Source organism: Rhinatrema bivittatum, chromosome 3, assembly GCF_901001135.1.
Source record: "Rhinatrema bivittatum chromosome 3, aRhiBiv1.1, whole genome shotgun sequence".
In the NCBI taxonomy this organism is placed as follows: Eukaryota; Metazoa; Chordata; class Amphibia; order Gymnophiona; family Rhinatrematidae; genus Rhinatrema; species Rhinatrema bivittatum.
Genome location: NC_042617.1, coordinates 453336472 through 453361971, shown reverse-complemented (window position 1 = coordinate 453361971; position 25500 = coordinate 453336472). Strand labels below are relative to the sequence as shown.

The 25500-nt window shown below is 44.7% G+C and overlaps 1 protein-coding gene across 1 annotated transcript in view; it reads right to left on the bottom strand.

Moving 5' to 3' along the window:
• The window catches only part of GREB1 (growth regulating estrogen receptor binding 1), a 607716-nt gene that overhangs the window by 9139 nt on the left and 573077 nt on the right, over positions 1 to 25500 (bottom strand). The window contains 1 exon segment of the mRNA XM_029595920.1: positions 10517 to 10655. Coding sequence (XP_029451780.1) covers positions 10517 to 10655 — 139 coding nt within the window.

Below are 25500 nucleotides of genomic sequence, written 5' to 3'. Positions count from 1 at the left end.
TGTGGTGGAAGGTGAAGTCTCCACCAAGAGCATTCACAAATCCGTATACCACAGTTGCCTGGGTCGGTCCGGTGCCACCAGGAGTACTATCCCCCTGTTGCCTTCGATCTTGCAAATTATCCTGCTCAGCAAGGGCCACAGAGGAAAGGTATAAAGCAATTAGTATTCCGGCCAGACCTGTATGAGAGCATCTATTACCAGGGACCATGGATCTCTCCTGCGACAGTAGAATCTAGGAATCTTTGCATTGCGAGAAGTCACCAGCAGGTCTAGGAACGGAAGGCTCCAGCAATTCACAATCAGCTGAAATGCCTTGGCTGACAACACCCTCTCTCCTGTGTCCAGACTTTCCCTGCTTAGAAAGTCCGCTCTTATATTGTCTTTTCTTGCAATATGAGAGGCCAAAATCATCTGCAGATGACTTTCCGCCCATTTCATAAGCTGTTTTGATTTCCTGCAACACTTGCTGGCTTTTGGTTCCTCCCTGGTGATTGATTACGCGAACCACTTGGTCCCGCAGTCTGTGGCTGAACTACAAGCATGCCAGCCGTACCTCCCAGGCTTCCAGGTGATTGATGTTCCAGCAGGACTCTTCAGCATTCCAATGCCATTGAGCTGTTAACTCCAGACAGTGATCCCCCCAACCATGGAGACTTGCATCTGTCGTAAGTAAGAAGCAGGGCAGAGAGGACAAGAGAACTCCCTTTCTCAGATGATCCTCCTGCAATCACCACTGGAGGCGGGAGCAGATTTCCATCGGCAAGTGGAGCCAAACTGCAAAGTCCTGAGACTGCGGGTTCTAATGAGATAGCAGAAAGTGCTGAAAAGGATGCATGTGCGCCCGTGTTCATGGCACCACTTCCAGGGCAGCCACCATCAAGCTGTAGGTAGGACCACACCATTGGGCATATGGTGTTCACCAACTGACGCACCTGAGACATCAATTTCTGAATCCGAACTTCCGGCAAGAAAACTCTGTCCTGCCCCATGTTGAACCAGACCCCCAGATACTCCAATGATTGGGATGGCTGAAGATTGCTCTTGGTCAGGTTCACCACCCAACTGAGCTCCTGCAATAGGGAGATCACCTTGTGTGCCACCAGGCAGCTCTCTTCCTAAGACTTAGCTGGATTCAGCCAGTCGTCCAAATACAGGTGCACCAGGTTCCATTCTCTTCGCAAGGCTGCCATTTCGACCACCATAACCTTGGAAAATGTTCTGGGAGCGGTGGCTAGACCAAAGGGTAGCACTTGAAACTGATAATGGCACCCCAATACCGCAAAGTGTAGAAAGCGTTGTTGTTCCAGTCAGAAGGGATTATGAAGGTAAGCCTATGACAGGTACAGGGAGGTCAGAAATTCACCCAACTGCACTGACATTATTACAGAGCGTAAGGTTTCCATGAGAGAATGAGTCACCTTCAAATGACAGTTGACCCTCTTGAGATCCAAGATGGGACGAAAGGAGCCCTCCTTCTTGGACACAACAAAATAAACGGAATATCGCCCCATACTTTCTTGAGACGTGAGCACCAGAACCACAGCCTTCAGCCTGAGGAGCCTTTGAAGCATGAATTCCACTGCCTGCTTCTTCTGTGGGGAATAGCAAGAAGGCACCATGAATGCGTCCCAAGGAATATTGCAAAATTCCAGCGCATATCCTTCTAGTTTCACCTCCAGGATCCACTGGTCCGATGTGATTGCGACTCACCTCTGATAAAAAAAAAAAAGAGCGAGATGTGCCCCTATCTCTTATTCCTGAAGGTGGGTCGGCAAACCTTCATTGGGAAACTCGGGAAGGTCCACCACCCAAGCCCACTGCTCTCTTGGGCTGTCGGGGATGAAAGAACTGAGACCTATTGAAAGGCCAAGCCTGCTGAAAGGTTGAACCTCTGTAGGGACGAAACAGCTTGGACCCCCGGAGATGACCCCTCATACCAAAGGGTCACTGTAACTGCTTCTTATCTTCCGGCAACCAAGGAACCAGAGATTCACCTCACTTACTGGCCAGATTCTCCAACTCGCTCCCAAACAAGAGTGAGCCTTTAAATGGCATCTTGGTAAGATTAAAGTTGGAGGCTGTGTCAGCTGACCAATTTCACAACCAGAGTTGACGCCTGGCTATCACTGAAGCCGCTCCTCTAGCTGAGATAAGGACCAAATCACAGTCTGTGTCTGCTCTGGAATTCCTTCCAGACTTATCAACCTCTTGAGAGAGGAGCAGACAAGATTGCGCCAATAGGGTGCAAGAGGAAGCAATCTGCAAAGTCATTGCCACTGCCTTAAAGGCTTACTTAAGAATCGCCTCAATCCTTCAAGGCTGCGCCTCCTTCTATGGGACTAATCGTCTACTTACAGACAGCACATACCAGTGTATCTACTTTGGGAAAATGCTGGATCCAGGGGGTACAGGCCTTCCAATGTCCGACACCCTTTGAAATTCGCCTCTGTGGCGTCCCATTCCAGATCAATCAATTCCTGAATGACATCCATCACAGGGATAAAACACGAGGCTTTACATAAGGAAACCAAATGGGATTCTTCCTCAGCTCTGACATGGCATCTGATCCAGGGACACCCACCTGTTTCAAAGTCTGGGAAATCAGGGCTGGCAGTTTATCTCTGTGAAAGAACCGCAACATGGTCCTGGAGGAATTTCCCCATCTTCCAGGGAATCAGGATCAACCTCATTATCAGTGCCATCCAGATTCCTGTCAAGAACACCCACAGGGTGTGCAGCAGAGCACGCACAGGAGCATGCAAAAAATGAGGTGAGCTCCGGCACTTAAGAATAGGACTGGAAGAGGGAGGAGCCACCGGCTGAGGGTCTGACTGGACAGGCATGGGGCAAGTGGAGGAATGCACCTGAAAAGAAGCTTGTAAGCCTTGAAAACATTCCACCCAAGAAAAAGCAGCCGGATTCCATACCAAGCCCAGAAGGAACTGGAGCTGGTTCCACAGAACTGCCCTCACCTGTGGAGGAGCCAATCAAGGGAGAACCAAGGTCTGGCATCCCTCCACCCAAGGCTGTGACCCTCAGACCCTCATCAGAATGGGAAGAGCCAGGTTTAGCAAAATCCGAGGAAGACAACTCTCCCTGAGTGTCTGAGCAGCGCTGACACAGGTTGGAAGCCAGATCAGGCTGAGAAGCCCTAATGTTACAGGCAACACAAATAGGAAGATGCTTAGGTTTCTTGTTTACTGGCGCCATTGTGGCGGTAAACGTGTGTCTGAACGGCTTGTGCTCAAAAATGCTATGCATACAAAAAATAAGCACCGCAGAAGGGAAGCGCCACAAGGCGCAAGCACAACTCGTGCTCCAAGCTAAGCATGTGAATGGTTTAAACTTGTGCACGTAAAATGCATGCCCAAAACCAAATGCACAACGCGTGCGCAGAGCTGATGCACTGCGCACACCGACAGCCTGTAGAGGGCAGCAGAGCATGCACAGGAGCATGCAAAAAATGCCGCCGCAGTCTACTATACAGAATGCAAGAAAAAAGCCTAACTATGGGGCCTAGCCCACAGTGGGCTGCTCAACCCGCCAGGCTGCCTAGTTCCCTAACCTCAACGGAAGCAGGAATGAACATCGGGATGGTGCACCAAGCACAGAGACTGGAGGAAGTCCTGAAACACCTCTAACTGTCTCTGTTTCAAAGGTAAAACTGCTCTATTTTTTTTTTAAACCTTACCTGAGCTCAGCGCTTATCAGCTTAGTACAGAGATGGTCTCTGGCTGCGGGGGGGGGGGGGGGGGGGGGGGGGGGAGAGGGCATCTGCTGTCAGCACCATGTTTGGCCCCCTGCACCCGCTGTCTTTCAGCTGAACTAGCAGTTAAGTCCACGCCGAGAAACCCAGCTGCCAGACCAAGGCACACCTCTGAGGAACCATGGAAATCACCTCAGGAATTCTCAACTGAGGGAGGGACCTTTTGGTATCACCGCAGGAGAGTGGGCTTTCTGTTCCTTAATTTAGATTTCAATTTTCTCCTTCCAATAAACTCGAAGTAATCCCCATAGGGAGATACACGTCCACCATCTGCTGGAGATGGAGCATACTGGCAAGGGTGGGGTCACTGCAGGGCTATATATATACTGATGTCAGCTTGCTCTACCTCTATCTGCTTGCAGGGGAGCATAAACTCACTGGACCTGAGTCCATCTGTCTACACACTAGGAACATAGACGTTTCTCGTTGCCAACTCTAGAGACTGCAGTCTGCTAAATAGTGATTGTTATAGAAGATTAAAAAGCACCTGTTCCAGTGCAGATCATAAGAACATAAGAAAATGCCATACTGGGTCAGACCAAGGGTCCATCAAGCCCAGCATCCTGTTTCCAACAGTGGCCAATCCAGGCCATAAGAACCTGGCAAGTACCCAAACACTATTATCCCTGGCACACTAGCACTATTTGCCATCCTCCATTGAGAGAACTGACCAGCTAGTCTTATCCTCTGTTTCCTGTCTTTTAACCTGCTCACAATCCACAACAGTGGTATTGCCACGGGTGCTTAGGACTTGGGCTCACCCAATCAGGTATACTCGACACCAGAAGAGCCTGCAGGACTGATACCACGGTTACTATCTCACAGTGGCCCAAGAAGGAGAGAGCTGCTGCAGATCCCATCCCATGTCGGCTGAAGAAGGGGTTTGATGGTGCCTGAAGATGACGGCCTGTGTGTGTTTGTATGTGTGAGAGCCTGTGTGTGTGTGGGAGCCTGTGTGTCTGTACCTGTCTGTGCCTGTGTATGGGAGCCTGAGAACCAGGGCTTTGCAAACAGCATAAATATTCTTTTAATATATTAACAAATTAACAACTAGATTTACTAAGCTGTGATAAAACGATATAATGCATTTAAACGCCTTTTTTCGTGTGATATTGCCTTATTGTGGACATATCGCACAGTATCTTCAGTATATTTTTCCCCCAATGGAAATAAGCTGCTTTGCATGCATGCAATTGCCTAATATATGCAAAGCAGCTTGTGCATAAGCAATGCAAAGTAAATAAAATAATGTGGCTGACTTAGAGCCTCCCAATCTCCCGCAATATTAGCTAAAGGGCCAAACGGCCCAATTCTGCACCCTCTGAAAATATAGAAAAGCCCCCCGATCTATCACCAACATCACGTGATAGGGGAAATGGCTTGAAATATGGTGCAAACCGGACCCGGAGCAAGTGGGCACTCTTGGCCCCAACTGAACATCAATGAATGATTTTGGAGATACAGGGGTCATTTGGCCGCCCTCCCAACCACCAGGGCTTTTTTTCAGGTTGGGGTGTGGAAGGAGGGGTTTGGGGGGGACCACTAGACCCCAGGGATACGATTGTATTTGGACCGGTGGGGGGAGGTGAGATGATGCTGGGAGGGGGGCTTTTCAAGGAGGGATTTGCCTTGGGGGGCGGGTTGTATTGGATATATAGGGGAGGTGTTAGGGAAGGGAGGTGGGTATCATCATGCATTTTCAAACTTTTTTTTTTTTTTTTACTTGTGGCTGTTGCCGCGTCTCTACAGGCGGCAGGTGTCACAATTGTCCCCTGGGGGCTTTTCTGCTATTTTGGGAGGGGTTAGGCCTTGGGCCCTTTAAGTAATGGCGACCCCGGCCAAGAAGGACTGCCATCACATGCCTAGGAACTATTTCGTGCAGTGAGTTTTTATTGCACGTTTTTCCTCACAATAAAAAATCTTGCTGCATGAATGCTGCAATATTTTGTCGGGGAAGGGCAAGCTATTCAGGATGGCTTCCCTGCAATAAATTGTGCATCCTGTAATAGAGGATCATTTACTATGCTGTGATATTTTAAGTAAAGTGCCTTTGTGTTTGCACGTGTGTGGGGCAGCCATGTGTGTGTGTGTGTGTGTGTGTACGGGAGTCTGTGTGTATGTACGTGTGAGTATTTATGAGTCTGTCTGTGTGTGTACCTGTACATAGTAGTCTGAGAGACAGTACTTTGCAGACAGACCATATTAGTGAAAAGTACCTGGACTTGCTCTGATTATCTGGTTCTCAACTGACATACATTTTCAAAACAAACAGAAGTGGAAAAGATAAATATTCTTTTAATGTATTAACAAATTAAGGTAAGAGCCTGTGTGACTGTGTGTAACTGGGTGCCTGAGACAGGGCTTTGCAGATAGAGCATATTGTCTTTGCATAGTGCACCGTCCACTGTTCAGGGCACTACCTGGTGGGCACAGACAAACACGATAGTGTGACCGACTCAAGCCTTTTATATAGAGAGATTGCAATATGGAGCTACACTAATGGTAACACATTTCTCATTATCCTTTGTCTAACATACTCCAGTGACTCTATATTGTTTAACTGTGCTCCAGTGAACTGCTGCATGAACCTTATGTTTGTTTGTTTCTAACTTAAAAATTATAATGGAACATGGACTATGGGGCAATTTTTACCCATATAGATGCAAAGTCTGCAGGTACTTTTACCTGCAGACTTTGCATCAATTTTCAAAGAGAAATACAAGCATACTTTCCCTTTGAAAACTGCCTAGCAGAAAATGCACCCCCAGATTTTTGACCTGCTTTTTCTGCAGGTATTTTTTCCTTGAAAACAACATAGATAGATTCGAAAATTTAATCTGTGTGTGCCATTTCCCTTTCCTGACCTAAACATAGCCCCTGGGTTCTCCCATTTTTTACCCATCTAAAAGTATGTGCATTGTTGATCCCTGGGCTTACTTTTAACCAGGTACAGGCCGGGCAAATTTCAGCCAATTTACCCAAGTGTGCATTAAAAAGGTCCTTCAAGATGCTAGTGTACAGGGGACCCAGAATTTGCCCTTACTAGTGTTTTTTGTCTCTTAGATTTAGTGGTTTCAACAGATCCTGCCTGTGAGTGATGCTAGAATAGAATATGAAATTTTAGAGAGTTTTGACACCTTCAGTGGGATGTGTCATAGCTTTAACAAACCTCCTATGCCCATGTGAATACAGGGGCGGGGGGGGGGAGAGGTTTTTCAGATCTCTCCCTCCAAGGGAGAAGATGACTTGGTTGGAGAGTGTGGGTCTGTCCTTCTAAAGGGAGAGATCATTGCAGTTGTGCCTCCTCTCAACAGAGGGGTGCCTGAATGAATATCCTGCCCTGGGAAGGTGGCTGGGGCTCAAGGTTGGGTACTCAGGCTTCCAGGACTGGGAAGAAGTGTCTGGAGGGCTCCAGAGAATGAATTTAGAGTGTGGTGAAGACAAGAGGTAGTTTCAAAGAAGAGAGGGGTAAGCAAGCATACACTCCTCATCTAACTTGGGAAAGTGCTTCTTTTTTTTTTTTTTTTTATATTTACCATTTTTATTAAAGACCAAACATATACAGAACCAGAAAGACACAAAAGCAAATTGCAGTTACATCCATAGGAAAAAAACAATCAACTGATGTATCAGCACCGCATAAACATAATATCATACCATAAATGATGACTTAACATTGCATCCTTTTTTTTTTTTTTTATATTTACCATTTTTATTAAAGACCAAACATATACAGGGAAAGTGCTTCTAAGTGGAAAAAAGAGGACTGGTCTTTGTGGGAGGCAGAGGGAAGGCAGCCCAACAAAGGAAGTTCCTGAAAAGTTACTGACTGACAAAAGGAATCAGCCAGGAGCTCAACTGAACTGAGAAGTGAGAGAAATTCCAGAGAGGAGAAAATGCTACATCCAGAAACAGGTACCAGAGGAGAAGCAAGAGAGGACAGATCCTGCCTCAGAGAGCTTACCTGCCAAGGATGTGCAGCCTGTGCTAATGTGAGAGACTGAGTTATTTTCTAGTGCTTTTGGACTTTATTTTTCCTGAACCGTTTCATGCACTCAGCATTGGTGTATCAGTTGTAGATTTTGTTTTCCTGCCGTCAGTGACCAGTAAAGAACTTTATCTTTGTGTATGTGTGGAATTTTACTTTGTCTGGACTGATGTGCAGAAGCACAGCAGAGGTGAGAGAAACCCTAAGGGTCTTGAAAAACTGACTCCTTGCCCCCACCACCTGTGCGGGAAGAAGCCAGGAGGCACGGGCATGGCTGTGGCCATGTCCCTTCCAGTGAGCCCCTGTGCCCAGCCAGAAGTCAGGGCAGGGAGTACATTAGCAAAATCATGCTACAATTAGTGTGCTCTTGCATGTAAATGAGGGAGCATCATAGGCAAATCAGCTTTTACTAGGCCCCTGAAACAGCATATGCTCGTCACACCTGCTATTTACCGTGGGCCCAGTAAAGACTAAGAGTTCAATATTCAGTGCCATTTGAACTTCTAAATTTGGACTCAGCCAGAGAAATGGAGGGATTTGATAAGGTCACCATTCTGACCAGCCCATGTTATCCTAACTTATCTTGCTATCTTTAAGATAGCTGGGGTTTTTCAGCAGTGTGCCCTTGCCACTGAATACCTCTGAAAAGTTAACTGGATAAGTTTATCCAGTTAACTTTTCCAGCAGCCCAGCGGCTGACTATAGACATCTAAAATCTTACCCAGCTGATCATGTGTTTATTTTTTTTGTAGACATGGAAAGTCTTGAAATCCCCCATGCAAACTGGCCTGAAGAAAAAGGGCTGGGCTGGGGGGGGATCTTTCTCCTCCCTGCTTCCCCACAAAGATTGTGTTGACCCCTCTGCCCCCTTCCAGCAGAAACCTCGTAGCCTTCTCCAGGGCATCCCCATCCCAATCCCTTCTCCCCCTCAAGATTGATGTCGGGCCCCTTGGGGACACTCTGCTCACAAATCTCCCTTCTCCTGCGGGAATGACGTCAAATCATCTCCCTCCCAAAAGAACATCAGCCCCCCCCCCCCAGCCCCCTGGGACATCCTTCCTCCCGATCCTCACCCCTATGCAAGAATGATGTCAACCCCCTTTTTAGGAAATCAATATGACCCACAGGTGCAGCTGAAAAACAGAATACTTCAAATTATCAATATTCAGCTGGAAAAGAGCTCATAAATAGATATATCTAGCAACCGTCATAAATGGCCTCAATGCATTTGTGGCTTATTGATAAAGCCTATGATACTTAAGGCTAGTATAATCATAGGTTGCAGATAGATTTGTTTATGCACCAACCGGTGCGATAAGGCTGAGGCACAATCACTGTATGCTTTAAGTCACTAGTGTGTGCAGTAATTGAGACGGCACGTCAGTAATTGAGACGGCACGCTGGCAGGTCACTTCAACATAGTGCACCGTATAAGTATTCGTCGCTTTTGAGCTAAGTACTGACCAGACATCATGGAATTTATGTAGATGGCTCGTTTTCACCTGGAGATCCCTGAGGAAGGAGTATAAGACTCCGAAACACTACAGTGTCGGAGGCAAACTTCAGGACCGTGCAAGCCAGCTCTCTCTACGTGGCAATTAAGATAAGTGCACACACTAGTGACTTAAAGCATACAGTGATTGTGCCTCAGCCTTATCGCACCGGTTGGTGCATAAACAAATCTATCTGCAACCTATGATTATACTAGCCTTAAGTATCATAGGCTTTATCAATAAGCCACAAATGCATTGAGGCCATTTATGACGGTTGCTAGATATATCTATTTATGAGCTCTTTTCCAGCTGAATATTGATAATTTGAACCCCCTTTTTAGGGCATCTCTCCCTCCTGAATTTTCCCATCTAAACAGTGGAGGCCCAATTCCTCCCTGCCCCCCAAATGCCAGATCAATGGGCCTGTGTGCCTGATGGCTCCCTCTTCCTTCCTCTCCTCAGGCAGGTGCCTCTTTCTTATGTCATCTGACGAGGGACCCAATAAAGATTCAAGCTGGTTACAGGAGAGTTCCTTCACGCCCGGTTGCCAACTTTACAAATGTTTCCAGGTGGCTTTTCATGCTACTTTGCCCTGTACACGTCCTGTGGGAGCTCACATGTATCTAGTTTTGTTGTGGATAACAGAGCACCCATCCCTCAAAAGGTTCTTAATGATATTCTTGAGTATTCTGATTTGGTGAGATTTTAATTGAACGGTACTGACCCACTGTTCGCCACCTTGTTTTGCCTGGTGAAAAACGGATCGCGGATTGCCCTAATGAGAGTAGAATGAAGAGCTGTTGCTTTCCTTTAAACAAATCATGTAACTTCCTGGAGCTGGGAAGCGGGTTGGAAACACTTGTTTTAGTAGTTTCACTCACAGACACGTTTTCTGGATGCACGTAATAACATTCTCTGATGCACTGCTATAACTCTTGGAGTCCTATTTAGGAAGTATTTTTCTATACTTTCCTACTTATTTACACCATCCTTTTCAAACAGAGCCCCCAACAAGTGCATTTAGTTATAACAAAAAGTGAGTGCATTAATCAAGTCCTCCCCCTTCAACGGGGAATTTTTCATCATTGGCATATTACTCCTTTTAACCTACTTGAATAAAAATGTTATTATTCTTGTCTATTAAAATCTATCTTTGAAAACATTACATCTTCTTCAGTAATTCGACTGACTGAAAAAAGGCCTGCCTCTTTCTACCAGCACGTTTCAACAGCTAATCCCAACTTTACAGAGCTGTAAGTCACGACTTACCTTTCAGAAAATGAAACTTTTTCAAAAAGTTAGCAGCAACAAAGGAGTCGCAGAGATGCAGCAGGAGGCCACTGAACATCAAACCAGAGCAGTTGATGTTTATAGAGTGAGGCCGGGAGCTCACATAACACACTGCAATCTGAAATAAAACACTTAGTTTATTCATGCTATAAGTATTCTTGTTTAACTTAATTAATCAGCACCTACTCCATGGTTATAAGTACTTTCTTAACATTAACATCACATGTTGACAAAACATTAATTAAAGCATGTTCACATAATTATAGAATGGAACAAATCATGTGGAAAAACAGCCCAAACAAAGTGTAACCCTGTCCCAGCCATGCAAGGTTTGGCCTGGGACCAGGTTCCAGTTGGCCCCACGCATAAAGGTGGAAACACCTTTAGATTTTGTTTTTGTTGGCTCATCATTGGTACTTGCCTCATCATTAAATGTTGTTTCAGACCCAGTACCAATACTGTGCAGTCTCCCCTCTACTAGAGTACCATGGTCAGACCATTTCCTGATTAAGTTGTTACTCCAGTGAATGATCTGAACAAGCCTATTCCTCAAATAGTTCACAGAAGCAAAGTGAGTGACCAAATTGATCCTATAACTTTGAGTCTAAGGCTAGAAGGCAAATTAGATCCTTCTCATTGTGCAAATTGTATTTTTGCCATACCATGGTGGGATGATTCCTTAAAAAATATCCTTGATGCTATGGCACCATTCTATGATGTCAAGATTAAACTGCGAAAACTCCATCAGTGGATAACACCAGAGATTCAGCTCTAGTGGTAGTAACTCAGGAAATGTAAAAGAAGATGGCGCAAGAAACCATGTATCGAAAGGCTTGATAACTTTTAAGGGCTACCTTAAAATTATCAACAAGATACTGATATTGCTAAAAAGAAGTATTATTCATCTCTGATTCAAAAAGCAGGGAAGAATGATAACAGTCTGTTAAATATTGTCCAGAGCTGGCAACACCAAATGACCTTTCTTCTGGTGGTGCTTCTGAAGAATCTAGATCCATTGATGGGCTACAATTTTACAATATGCGGTCTTTAAACTAGCAAAAATCTCATCTTCTTCCAAAAACCCTTTAAATTTGGACAAAAATTTAGAGCTGGTGAACACAAAATGGGAATTGTTTGAGATAACCACTAAAATGGAAGTATCTAATTGTTGCATTTCGATCTGCCTGTGCAGTCTCCCCTCTACTAGAGGACTCAGCGAGCCTGGTTCTGAACAGTACTCTCCAGTACGTACCTAGTTTCTTGCCTCAGCAAGTCCTACAGCCTCCATGCCACCAGAGGACCTCCATAAGCTCACTCCTCTAGCTAGCCAAGCCCCTCTTGCCTGCCTGCACAATGTCCATACTCCAGCATTATTTAACTCTGTCTAGCCCCTACCTCAATGCTTCATCATTGAGTTCTACTCAGCTCCTTGCTCTAACCACTACTGCCTTCTGGCCTTCTAAGGCATTTCCATGTGACCTCCTGACCTTCTGATTCCAATCTTGCCTTGCTTTATCCTGTGGCCTTTGGGCCTTCTGACCTTGGTCTTTCTCTGCCTTGTCTTCTGGCCATCTGGCCTTCGGTCTTTAGGTTTGCCTGTGACCTGCGAGCCTTCTGAACCTCCCTTGCCTTAGGCATGCTCCAGGCCTTTCCTTGCCTCTGGCTTTACCACGCTTTGCCTAGATCTGAGGCCTTCCTAGATCTCTTCCTGTTTCTAGGCCTCTGTCTGCTTGCCCCTCGGGGAATTCTTGCCTATGCTGCTTTTTCTTTCCTGGTCTGTTGTCCTTTTCCTGACCTGTCCTGTCCTGAGTCCTGTGTTCCAGTCTGTTTCTGAGTTCCTGAGTTCACCCTTCCTCTCATGCATCTCCAGTCTGTTCCAGTTCACTCTTACCTCCATTCAGCTCCAGTCTGTTCCTGTGTTCCAGTTCACTCTTACATACATGCAGCTCCAGCCCAGCCTACACTTCCATTGCTGAGCTCCAGTCCAGCGTGCACTCCGTTCCTGAGCTTCAATCCACTCTGCACTCCATTGCGGAGCTCCAGCCCAGCCTGCACTCGTTCCTGAGCGCCAACCCTATCTGTAAATCTTCCCTTGCTCCAGCTTTACCGGATTGCCCTACCAAACTCTAGTCTGCCCTGTCATCCTGCACCACCCTGGAGATGGTGTCTACCACCCTTCCCCAACTCCGAACCTGCAACACTAATATTATTGCTTTAATAAATAGCTCTTCCTAGTCATTGAATATCTGTAGAGTTAACACTTTAAAATTGTTAAGAGGCCATTTCTTCATTTGCTGCTCACATAGTAAATCTGTCCTTAATTGAAAATCATGTTTTTGAATCCTTGAAGCTGGCTGTGGTATGACCATTGTTGAAGAAACCTGGATTAATCTCTCTAATATTATCTTTATTCATAGCTAAGATTTTAGAATCAGTTTTTCTAAAACAGCTTATAGATTTTACTGATACAAATGAGGTGTTACACTAGTTTTAATTTGGTTTTAGAAAGTCCACAGAACTGTTAGTGGTGTCTCTGACTGATGCTAATAGAAAGGGTTTTGATAAAGCACAAAGCTATGTTCTCATTATGTTGGGATTTGACTGCAGCATTTGATACCTTTGATCATACAATGTTAAAGGTAGATTTTAAAAGAAATGCACGGGCGTCCATGTGTGCGCACATGGATGTGCCGACTTTATAACATGCATGCGCCGATACACGCACGTTATAAAATTTGCTACCCACGCACACACATTCATGCCCAATTTTATCGGTGCGTGCATGTGTACGCGGGTGCCAACTTGCGCGCACAAGGGGGGAGGATTTTCTTAGAAACGTGCAGAGATGTGATATGGAATTTCCCCAGGTCCCTCCCAGTCTGCTCCAATAAAGAAGCAGACTGGGAGGGAACTTCCTTAACCCACTAACTACCCTGCCTCCCTTTTCCCCTCTCTGCCTTGTCTTCTAAAACCCCTGTAACTTTTTTTTTTTTTTCAAAACTCACTTGCTCTCCCGAGCAGAAGTAAGTTGTGCGTGCCGGTTGGCTGCCGGCACATGCTTCACCGGGACAGTGCCTAATGGCCTGCCCATTTTTAAAAACTGGCTCTTCTACGCGTAGTGGGAGATACGTGTGTGGCTGTGGGCCTTTGAAAATGCCCATGGCATGTGTGCGGCCCGGCCATGTGCATATCTCTGGATTTTTGCATGCGCCGGGTTTAAAAATTTACCCCTTAATGTATTGCTTGCAAGAGTTGGGGATATCAGGTGCAGTACTGAGATGGTTTCAGTTGTACATGGCAAACAGGCAACAACAAGTATGGAGTGGTGGTAAATGTTCTGAATGCTACCCAATGTTGTTAGGAGTCCCGCAGGGATCAGCCCTCAAAGGGGCAGATGCAGTACCGTGCGCTCAGCCAAGCACAGTGTTAAACCTGTGGTTGGATGCGCATTTTGGATGCATGTGATGAGGCTATTAGATATTCTCCCCAGATCCAAAAAAAAAAAAAAAAGTGCACCCAACCCTCACATTTCTATACTCAGAGCAGCCCAAAATGTATACAGAAAAGTAGAAAATACTGCTTTTCTGTACATCTTCCGTCTTAATATTGTGGTGATAGTAAGTTGGAGGAACCAAAAGGTTTAAAAAAAAAAGTGTTCCAGCGGTCAGGTTAGGAAAAGGGACGTTCTATTAATGAGTGTCTGTTTTCCTAACCCGCTGACAGTGACCTCTCTTGGGCACACATTTGTCCCTAGCGTCTCCTTAACAGCACAACTCCTCATTCAATATTCAATCTCGTGCCCAGGAGAGGTGCTGGGTGCACGTTAGGAAAGCGGGCATTCATCACTGAGCATTCATTTTCTGCGTGATTTTTTGCATCAGCCCCTAAGTGATGTTGTTCAACATTTATCTAGCTCCTGTGTGCAAGAGATTGGAGGATCTCTGTGAGAGTTTCTGAGTATACGCAGATGATATATAATTGTACAACCCATTTGATAAATTTTGGGACAAGACAACTTCTATTATTTCTATGTGCATGTCAGCAATTAATTCTTTGTTGGTAAAGAATCGACTCATGCTGAATTTGTCAAAGACTGAAATTATTTTTCTTCAGCACAGTGAATTGATTTTAACTCCACCTTATGTAACCATTGACAATTAGGAGGTAAAAATAGTTTCTCATGCTAAAAGTCTGAGAGTCATTATTAATTCCAAACTTTCATTCATTTCTCAGGTCAAAGCAGTGGGAAGAAAGGGGTTCTATAAACTGTGCTTGCTATGCTTGTTTAAAGTAATCTTAGAACCAGACGATTTTCGCACAGAGGGTGTAGTTATTGATTCTACCACTATTGGATTACTGCAATGTACTCTATCAAGGTTGACCTCAAATTATATTAAAACCACTACAGCAATTCGAAAATATGGTTGCTCGGTTGATCTCTGGAAGTTCAGTTCATGAGCATATAACTCCAGTGCTGTATAGACTTCATTGGCTTCCGATAAAATCAAGAATTAAATCTAAGATTGCACTGCTAGTTCACAAGCTGTTGGCTCTAGATTCGTTTTCCTGGATTGATTCTTTGTTGAACGTTTATAATCCTGTCTGCCCTTTATGATCGTCACAAAAACACCTTCTCGACCTACCATCAGTGCACCAGGTTTGCCTTTCTGAGGATTGCCAAAACACTTTTTTGGTGGCTGCTCTAGAGTTCTGGAACAGCCTTCCCTTTGATTTAAGATCTACATCATGTACAAAATGTTTTAAGAGTAAATTAAAGACCTTCCTTTTTACTGAAACTTATTCTTGAGTTGCTAAGGGTTCATAAGATATTCCTACCCATCCCAACTTTAGAACATACATATATATTTTTAACTCTTCGTGTGAAGTTTGTTCATTTGACCAGAAGAGGACTGGAAGGCTCCTCTATATACTGTTATCAGCATCTCTGAGAAAGGACTCCAGAGATCACAGCGAACGATCCAGGCTTCAAACTCCATAGCCCCAGCTTCCAGAGGCCCCGCATACTTTGCAGTAGAAGAGTATTAGAAACATGTGCCTAATGGCGTGTGTAACTCAAACCTCTCAATCTATTGAGAGAAGATCAACTTGGTGGTGGTTGAAGAGGATCGGTAAGTATAGCTTATATTTTGGAGAGAAGTGAAATAGTGGGATATATTCTTTAGAGTTTGTGTGGCTCTGAGATAATAACCAAACCAAAGGGAGTTAATTCTAGTGTCTGTCTTTCCCTCCCACCCACCCACCCTAGCTCATTCTTTGATTTATAGGCAAGAGATACTTTCTCATTAAAAATCAATCAGGCTTTCATCTAAATCATACTATTCCACCAGCCCTTGTTGAGACTTTAATCATCCCCCTGTAGGTCACTAACAGATTACTTAGTGAATACACCTATAAATGTATAGGACTCTAATTCCAACTCCCATAGCAACCTAAACTTAACTAGGAACTCAACAAAATTAAAATGAAGGCAGCAGTCCAGCAGCAAGAGGGAGACTTTCCAGTCTTTTGCATCGAGTGTCACATGTATGATTTTTTTACCCGATGGTGAGAGGTTGTATGGGTGCACCCAATGCAAAGAGCTCTCAGAGAATGACTCTGATCTATGGAGGCTAGAGTGGCAGACCTGGAGGAGCTGATGCAGACAGAATTACATTGATGAGACCTTCAGGGACATAGTAGCCAAATCCCATATCCAGTCTGGCAGCCCTGGTGCTGCTTCAGATCAGAAAGGTCTCCTGGTTGGAAAGCATCACCCTGGTGTAGCAGGAAGTGATCCTGTAGCAAGGACCTGCTCTCTCCAGGTGATGCATTGTCCTCTTGCATCGACAGGTCTCCCAGGGCTACTGCCAGGAGGGAAGGGTTAGGTTGGCCGTCATAGTTGGTAATTCAATTATTAAAAATGCAGATATCTGGGTGGCTGCTGGACGTGACGACGGCTGGAAACTTGCCTGCCTGGTGCAAAGGTGGCAGACCTCATGCATCACCTACAGGTCGATACAGCAAGGCCGCGTTAGAAAGAGTGCGGCAGTGCCGGGCGCACCCTCGTTCCCCGCACGCACAGTCCTGCTCACATACCGCTTGATACTCTATTTAAATTGCTTGCAAATGCAAGCCACGTCTGCGAACCGTTAGGCGAAGGGTTAGGCCCGCACAACTCATTTTACTGTATAGGCGCTTAATACAGCGCCTATACAGTATCCTGGGTGCACTGGTACCTGTCATTTCAAATGTCATTTCAACTGACATTTGAAATGACAGGTACCAGGAAGTGGATGGTTCCCCCCCTCCCGAAGGAAGGCGCAGGCGAAAATTAAAACAAAAGTGTAAAAAACAAAAGTGTAAAAAAAGTTAACTTACTGGTGGGAGCCGGCGGGCGCGCGTTCGAGGCGGGAGCGAGTTCATCGAGGCGGTAGCCGGCGGGCGGGCGTGCTGTCATCGAGGCGGGAGCCGGCGGGCGGGCGTGCTGTCATCGAGGCAGGAGCCGGCGGGCGGGTGATTGTCAGCCCTCTCCCCTCCTCCCGAAGCAAGGCGCGAAAACAGCCTTGCTCCGGGAGGAGGGGAGACAGGACTGGCAGTGTAAAGCGAAAAAAAAAGTAGCAAGAGCGAGGGGAGAGAGGACGGGCAATCCTACGCTCGGGATGGCCAGTCCCTCTCCCCTCCTCCCGAGGCAAGGCGTGAAAAGCAGCCTTGCTCCGGGAGGAGGGGAGAGAGGACTGGCAGTGTGAAGTGACCAAGCGACTTACTTTTTTTTGCAGCCCTCCGGAGGAAACGGCCATCAGCAGAAACGGATCGCGGCTCCCCTCCCCTGCCTCCCAGCGAAGATGGACGCCTGCACGGGGGAAAGCGGCCCCTGTGCGTGCAATTGGCTGCTCAAGACGTGACGTCACGACGTTTGGCGTCACGGCATGTGACGTCACGTCTTGAGCGGCCAATTGCACGCACAGGGGCCGCTTTCCCCCGTGCAGGCGTCCATCTTCGCTGGGAGGCAGGGGAGGGGAGCCGCGATCCATTTCTGCTGATGGCCGTCTCCTCCGGAGGGCTGCAAAAAAAAGTAAGTCGCTTGGTCGCTTCACACTGCCAGTCTTCTCTCCCCTCCTCCCGGAGCAAGGCTGCTTTTCACGCCTTGCCTCGGGAGGAGGGGTGAGGGACTGGCCATCCCGAGCATAGGATTGCCCGTCCTCTCTCCCCTCTCTCTCTTGCAACTTTTTTTTTCGATTTGTTTTGCTTTTGTTGCTTCGGGAGGAGGGGAGAGGACTGGGGCTGCCCCGGAAACCAGCACCCATGGACGCGGCCAGGGCAGGAGAGCGGGGGCTGGGGGAAAGTTTGCCGCCTACCCTTACCCCTGCCTCTAACGCAGGGGTAGGGGTAGGCGGTAAGTTAGCAGGTTAAACGCATGGCAAAACGGCAGGGTAAAAAAGGGATCATCGGGGCGCGCGTTACTGGATGGTAGGGAATAGCTAATTCGATCGTTTGCATGCAATATACATGCCGCGTGCGGAAGGGGTTGCCTGGGGGTTTTAGGACGCGGTAGGAGTAGGTTAAAGGGGATAGTGTATCGCAGGAAGGGCTAACGCGTCCGGAAAGTGAGTAGAACGCGAGTTAGGAGCGGGGTAAACGCGGCCGCACTTTACTGGATCGATCTGCTAGATAGGATTTTAGACCGTGCTGGGGAGGAGTCAGCTGTCATGGTATAAGTGGGCACCAACGACATAGAAAAATGTGGGAGGGAGGTTCTGGAAGCAAAATTTATGATTTTGGGTAGAAAGCTGAAATCCAGAACTTCAAGGGTGGCATTCTCTGAAATTCTCCCGGTTCCATATGCAGGTCCCCAGAGGCAGGCAGAGTTCTGGAGTCTCAATGCGTGGATGAGATAATGGTACAGGGAAAAGGGATTCAGTTTTGTAAGGAACTGGATAACATTTTGGAGAAGGGGGAGACTTTTCCGAAAGGATGGGCTCCACCTTAGCCAGAGTGGAACCAGGCTGCTGACGCTAACTTAAAAAAAAAACCAGATAGAGCAGCTTTTAAACTAGAACAAGGGGAAAGCCGACAGTTACTCTGCAGTGCATGGATTGGAGGAAGATATATTTGAAGGATACTAATAAAAAAGGAGAGTTAGGACATCCCAACAGAGAGGTTCCAATAAAAGCAAATGTAGTCCATGTGCCTATAAGTAAAGAATCACCTGAGATAAAGGATTCCAAATAATCCCTATCAACTGAAAAGCAGATTGTTAATACAAACAAAAAACACACTTAAATGCCTGTATGCCAATGCCAGGAGTCTAAGAAGTAAGATGGGATTGTTAAGAGTGTATAGCAGTAAATGATGAGATAGACATAATTGACATCTCAGAGACCTGGTGGAAGGAGGATAACTAATGGGGCAGTGCCATATCAAGTTAAAAATTTTATCACAATGATAGGGAGGATCAACTTGGTGGGGTGTGGCACTTAAATCCAGGAGGACATAGAGTCCAGAAGAATAAAGATTATACAAGAGACAAAATGCTCAGTAGAATTTATATGGATAGTGTGATGAGGTGCAAAGTGTATCTAAGGGGAAAAACCCGGACCGGATCACTTCAGGGAGAGCCCAGAGCAGAGCCAGACAACAGAGACTACAGGGGAATCAGGGGAAGACTATGTTTCCCAGGCGCTTTCAGCCAAGGATAAGCCAATGGGAGAAAGGGAGAGGTTTGATTACACACCTGAGAATGGCACCTGGGGAATGCACACACCTGAACACATGATGACGGAGGAGGAAGGCACTGGGGATATGTTGGAGTTTAAAAGAAAACTAAGCTCCTCAGAGGAGGAGGAAGTCATGGAAGTGGAGGTCCCTGCAGTGGAAACTACTAGCATCGACATGGAAATGGAGAAAGTGGGATTACTCTAATTTTTTTTGCCTGGTTTGTATTTTCTTTGTAAGGACTGGGAGGACTGTGGCCTGCAGCACAACTGAGGGGAGAAGGGGAGTATTGTGCTACTGCTTAGCAGGGCGGCTTCACGCCGGAAGGCTAAGCTCATTTGCTTCCCCCAACGAACTGAGGGGCTCTGGAAACGTGTGTAGTTTTTTCCATTTTTGAACTGTAAAGGTGTGGTGGATACAAACTTCTTTTTCTTCTTGCATTGCTGTGGGACAGAGCTAGAGAACCTTAATGTGGTGCATGGAGTCCTGCAGGGTGAAACTGCCTGGGGAGTCTGACTTGTGGACAGCTGAGCTGGGGATTCTCCCTGACTGGTGCCTCGGGACAATAGAAATCCCCTGTGTGATGGGTAAGAGTAGAGTGATAGGAGTATACTACTATCCACCTGGCCAAAATGATCAGACAGATGATGAAATGCTAAGAGAAATCAGGGAAGCTAATCAATTTGACAGTGCAGTAATAATGGGAGATTTCAATTACCCCAATATTGACTGGGTAAATGTAACATCAGGACATGCTAGAGATGGAAAGTTCCTGGATGGAATAAACAACTGCTTCATGGAGCAATTGGTTCAAGAACCAATGAGAGAGGGAGCTATTTTAGATACAATTCTTAGCAGAATGCAGGATTTGGTGAGAGAGGTAATGGAGATGGAGTCACTTGGCAATAGTGATCATAACATGATAAAATTTGAACTGATGACTGGAAGGGGGACAATATGTAAATCTACAGGTCTAACACTAAAAGGTAGATTTTCAAAACCCTATGTGTGGCCAAGCAGGGAGATACGCGCGCGCGTGACTCGGAAGCGTGTGGGCCGTGCGGATTTTAAAAGGCTCACAGCCGCGCATCTCCTGGTATGCACATTACAAAGGTTTTGAGCAAAAGGGGTGGGGCATGAGCGGGGTATGGGTGGGGCTGGGCAGGCCAGGTCAGCACCATGAATTCAGTGTCGCATACAAGTGCGCGCCAAGATCCTACAATTGTGTAACTTGCTTCTGCTACGGACTGCATGTAAGTACAGAAATAAAACATAAGTGGGTAGTCAGCGTGGTTTTAGGGATCGGGGCTAGGAGGGTAAAATGGGGGCAACTTAGGTAGGGGGTTTAGGAAGTCTGCTCCTTTACTGGGTCAAACTGGGAGGGAACAGGGAAATAGGCCCTAATGCGTCACCGCATGCATCTACCAAAATTCTCCCACTTACGTGCGAGTCGGCATTCGCGCGCACATGCGCACATCAATATAATTAAGTCTGGTGCAACCCCAGCGGATGGCGTCAGAAGAGGATGACGGGAGCAGCTGTGAGGCGTGGGCTCCAGCCTGGGCCACGGCCTATGCCCTAGTCGAGGCACCGGCTTCAGGTCTAGGCTTAGCTCGAGGTGCCGGTGTCGTGCTAGGACATAGGCTGAGGCTCCTGCTTTGGGCCTCGGTTTGTACCTTGGGGAGGCCCCACCCTCAAGTCTAGGCTTAGGCCGTTGCGTTTTGTTTTCAAACGAATTCAACGAATAGGATTAGTTTCATTTAGGGGGTTCACGATTCATTTTGGGGCCCCCCCAAATGAAATTAATTTGACTTATTTGTCGCATTTTTGGAATTTGTTTGAAACAAATGCACATCCTGTGTGATTTGACTTTGTGTGTGTGAGAGGTTTGGTGTTTTTAACTAATACATGTTTTGTTGCTGCACACTGTTATTTGTATGTCCTAAATAGATATTGATATTTGAATTAAACATTTTTGTATATTTATAATAAAACTGTGAAAATTAGCTGTACTCTTTTTCACTACTTTCTTTGCTAATTATGAAAAAGGAACATGGACATGCTATCACCATGTTAGGTATGGTGCCCAAATTGATAAGGATTCCCAGACCGCTAATAGAAAAAAAACTACCACTGGGTAGTATTTCATCTCAAATGATTTCATGGAGGTGACTGGCATTGTATTTGAAGTTAATTAGAGAGGCATCTCATCTAATCTGAAACAGAGGACAAACTATGTTTGTTTTTTTGAGAATAGATGCTCTATTAACATGAGTGTAAAAATCTTGAAACTGCTTCAGTGGATGAAAAATTGCAGCAGTTTGTTATGATTTGAAGATATCCAGATATTTTATTTTATTTATTTATTTAAAAGTTTTATATACTGCGCAATGGGATAGATATCTATCCGTCTAGGCGGTTCACATAATTAAAATACATACATAAAGATTTAAGAAACAATACATGGGTATCTGTCAAAAACAATATAAGTATATCTAACAAAAAACTAAGCATAATGCATTAATATACATAAATGATATGTCACGAAAACTTTATTAAGGAGTAAGTAGCAATGTTATAATTGGCTATGCAAGCTTCAAAATGAAGATGATCTAAATGGTAAGTAATTGCCTGCAAACAGATAGAAGTGGATGAGATTCACTAAGAAATACCTGAAAAAAATATTTTTGTATGACTTCTCATAGAATAGTTAGAGAACATGTTTTTATTGTACACATATAGGAGAATAGATAAACTAATGGAACCATATAAAATAGAGCAAAATGTTTTAAAGACAGCCAGTGTAAATCTTGATCAGCAGGATTTGAGACTGGCTATGAAGATTGTGGAGGCAAGGTTCAATGTTATCCACATTCTTGCTGTTTCAAATATCACTGCATATTTTAAAAACAGATTGAAGTCCGTGTCAAGAATCCTCCCAGGGTATTTCATTCTAGCCCGGAGTCTAGAATCTTTTAATGCATTCTATTTCTAAACAGGAACAAAATTCTAACATTCCGTGTGTTATGTATATAGGGAATATGCGATATAATGACAATGTAACAGGAAACTAAGATGTCAGCGCCAGGGCAATCATAACTCTGAATTTCTTAACTCTCTAAGCTTCTTAAAATGCAGTTTTTGTTAATGAATATACATTATGTACTGAGGGAAATATCACACTGCCTGCATCGGTGCAAATGACCCCTGTATTTTTCACCTGAAGGCATTGCAACAAAGGTTAAAACACAATAACACACGTAGTTTTGCTTTGGTTATGTGGCCGCAATATTTGCACAAGAAGAAATTTGCAGGAAAATAAACCATATAGATTTGAATATGAAATTTACACGTGTTTTCCTCCCCCAACCTATACGCACCCTGGGGAACATCTCCTGGCAAAATGGGTACATGTGTTGTAGGACAATACTTCCACTTTTAACCAAACCAAGGTTGGGCAGTTTACAAAAACAAAACAAAACCCAAATCAAGTTAAATGGGTATAAAGCATTTTACACACTGAAATCATCTTTCAAAATTTCCTTCCCCATAATTAATTTGGAATGTATCATGTTTATTCCATGCAGCATAAACAGGAAGTACTTGTTAAAGTGCTGTCCCTGACATGTTAAATTTTCTGCAAGGGTTCATTTTCAGTTATGAAAAAATGTTAGTATAAGTATAAAGTTTATTTATATATCATCTATGCTGTTGCCCTAGGCGGCTTACAATATTAAAACAAAACAATAATTAATAGCTAAAATACATGCAGGACAACTCCATAAATATATATAATACTATTAACATTAAAAAGACTAAATTAGTAAAATCAACAAACAAGTCCTAAAATTCCTAAAATCCACATAACAGACGTAGTCCTTATATTGGATATAGTCTTATAAGCATAAGTTTAATATTTAAAAAGAAACACCCAACCATCACAGCAAAGATACTCTTCAATGAGCAGTGATTATGTCTAATGTATGTAACCTTGGTCATAAGAACATAAGAAGATGCCATACTGGGTCAGACCAAGGGTCTAACAGGCCCAGCATCCTGTTTCCAACAGTGGCCTATCCAGGTTACAAGTACCTGGCAAGTACCCAAACATTAAGTAGATCCCATGCTACTAATGCCTTCCAACTTGCGTGTTAACGACACCACCTGATCACTATGTACTCACCCTACTCCACCCCTTACTCCTGGTTAACACACTCCCTTCCCCACCACCCACTCGTAGCGCATCCGTGCTAAGCACCCAGTCAGTTGCTCCTCACTCTAGTCCCTTACATAACTTCAATTACCAAGTCCTTATTCAAGTGTTTAAACTACCAATGGTTATTTAATCACCCTCTCAAGAAGAACAAGACACTCCTTTCAAGCGCTCGATGTATATCAAATGAGAGTTCCAAATTGTTAAATAAGTTACTCTGTTACTATGTAAAAATAATAAGACATCGTTGTCATATTATTCTATGAGTTAATCTGTATACTGATGTGATATGCCATATCGAATGTTTGTATATAAAAACAAATAAATAAATAAAATAAAATAATGCAGTGGCTATTCCCTAAGTCAACTTGATTAATAACAGTTAATGTACTTCTCCTCCAAGAACTTATTGAAATCTTTTTTAAACCCAGCTACACTAACTGCACTAAACACATCCTCTGAATACAAATTCCAGAGCTTAATTGTGTGTTGAGTGAGAAAGAATTTCTCTAATTTGTTTTAATGTGCTACTTGCTAACTTCATGGAGTATTCCCTAGCCTTCTATAATCTGAAAAAGTAAACAACCGATTCACATTTAACCATTCTAGACCTCTCATGATTTTATACACTTCTATCATATTCTCCCTCAGCCATCTCTTCTCCAAGCTGAACAGCTCTAACATCTTTAGCCTTTCCTCATTGCGGGGTCATTCCATCCACTTTATTATTTTGGTCAGCCTTCTCCAGTGCAACTATATCTTGTTTGAGATTTGGCGACCAGAATTGCACACATTACTCGAGGTGCAGTCTCGCCATGGAGTGATACAGAGGCATTAAGACATTTTCCATTTTATTCCCCATTCCCTTCCTAATAATTCCTAATATTCTGTTTGCTTGTTTGACTGCTGCAGCACACTGAGCAGATGATTTCAATGTATTATCCACTATGACGTTTAGATCTTTTTCCTGGGTGGTAGCTTCTAAAATGGAACTTAACATCTTGTAACTACAGCAGGGGTTATTTTTCCCTATATGCATCACCTTGCACTTGTCCAGATTAAATTTCATCTGCCATTTGGATGCCAAATCTTCCATTCTCGCAAGGTCCTCCTGCAATTTATCACAATCCGCTTGTGATTTAGCTACTCTGAATAATTGTTTATCATCTGCAGATTTGATTACTTCACACTTCGTATTCCTTTCCAGATCATTTATAAATATATTGAAAAGCATGAGTCCAAGTACAGATCCCAGAGGCACTCCACTATTTACCCTTTTCCACTGAGAAAAATGATAATTAATCCTACTCGGTTTCCTGTCTTTTAACTAGTTTGTAATCCATGAAAGGACATCGCCTCCTATTCCATGACTTTTTAGTGTTCTTAGAAGCCTCTCATGAGGGACTTTGTCAAATTCCCTCTGAAAATCCAAATATTATTTATTTATTTTATTTATTTAAACATTTTTATATACCATAACCGTTTGCACATCCTATCGGTTTACATAGTACATACACTACATCTACTGGTTCACTTTTATCCACATGTTTATTAACCCCTTAAAAAAAAGGAAGCAGATTTATGAGACATTGCTGAACATCAAAATGGTTGTGGTCCACTGGCGTCAATATGTTGGAGTTAATTAACTCCAGCAGGCAGAGTCAGAAGAGAAAAAGATGACAAAGAGGAAGCAGCTGTGAGGCCTGGGCCAAGGCCCTGGGGACCTGGCCTCCGGGCTGGATCGCAACATCGGGCTTAGGTCCGGGCTGTGGCCCTGGTGTCGGGAACCAGCCTCTGAGCTGGGTCATGGTTGTGGGCCTCGTTCTGGGCTCCACCTAGGCTAAGGGCCTGGAGTCAGGGCCTGGCCTCCGGGCCGGATCACGGTGTCGAGCCTTGGTCCAGGTTCCTGCCTAGACTGAGGTCCAGGCATCAGGACTTGGCCTCTGGGCTGGGTTGCTGCTTCAGACCTGGGTCCAAGCTCTAACCCATGTTGGCATGAATGATATTACTAAGTACCACAAAGAATGTATCAAAAGTG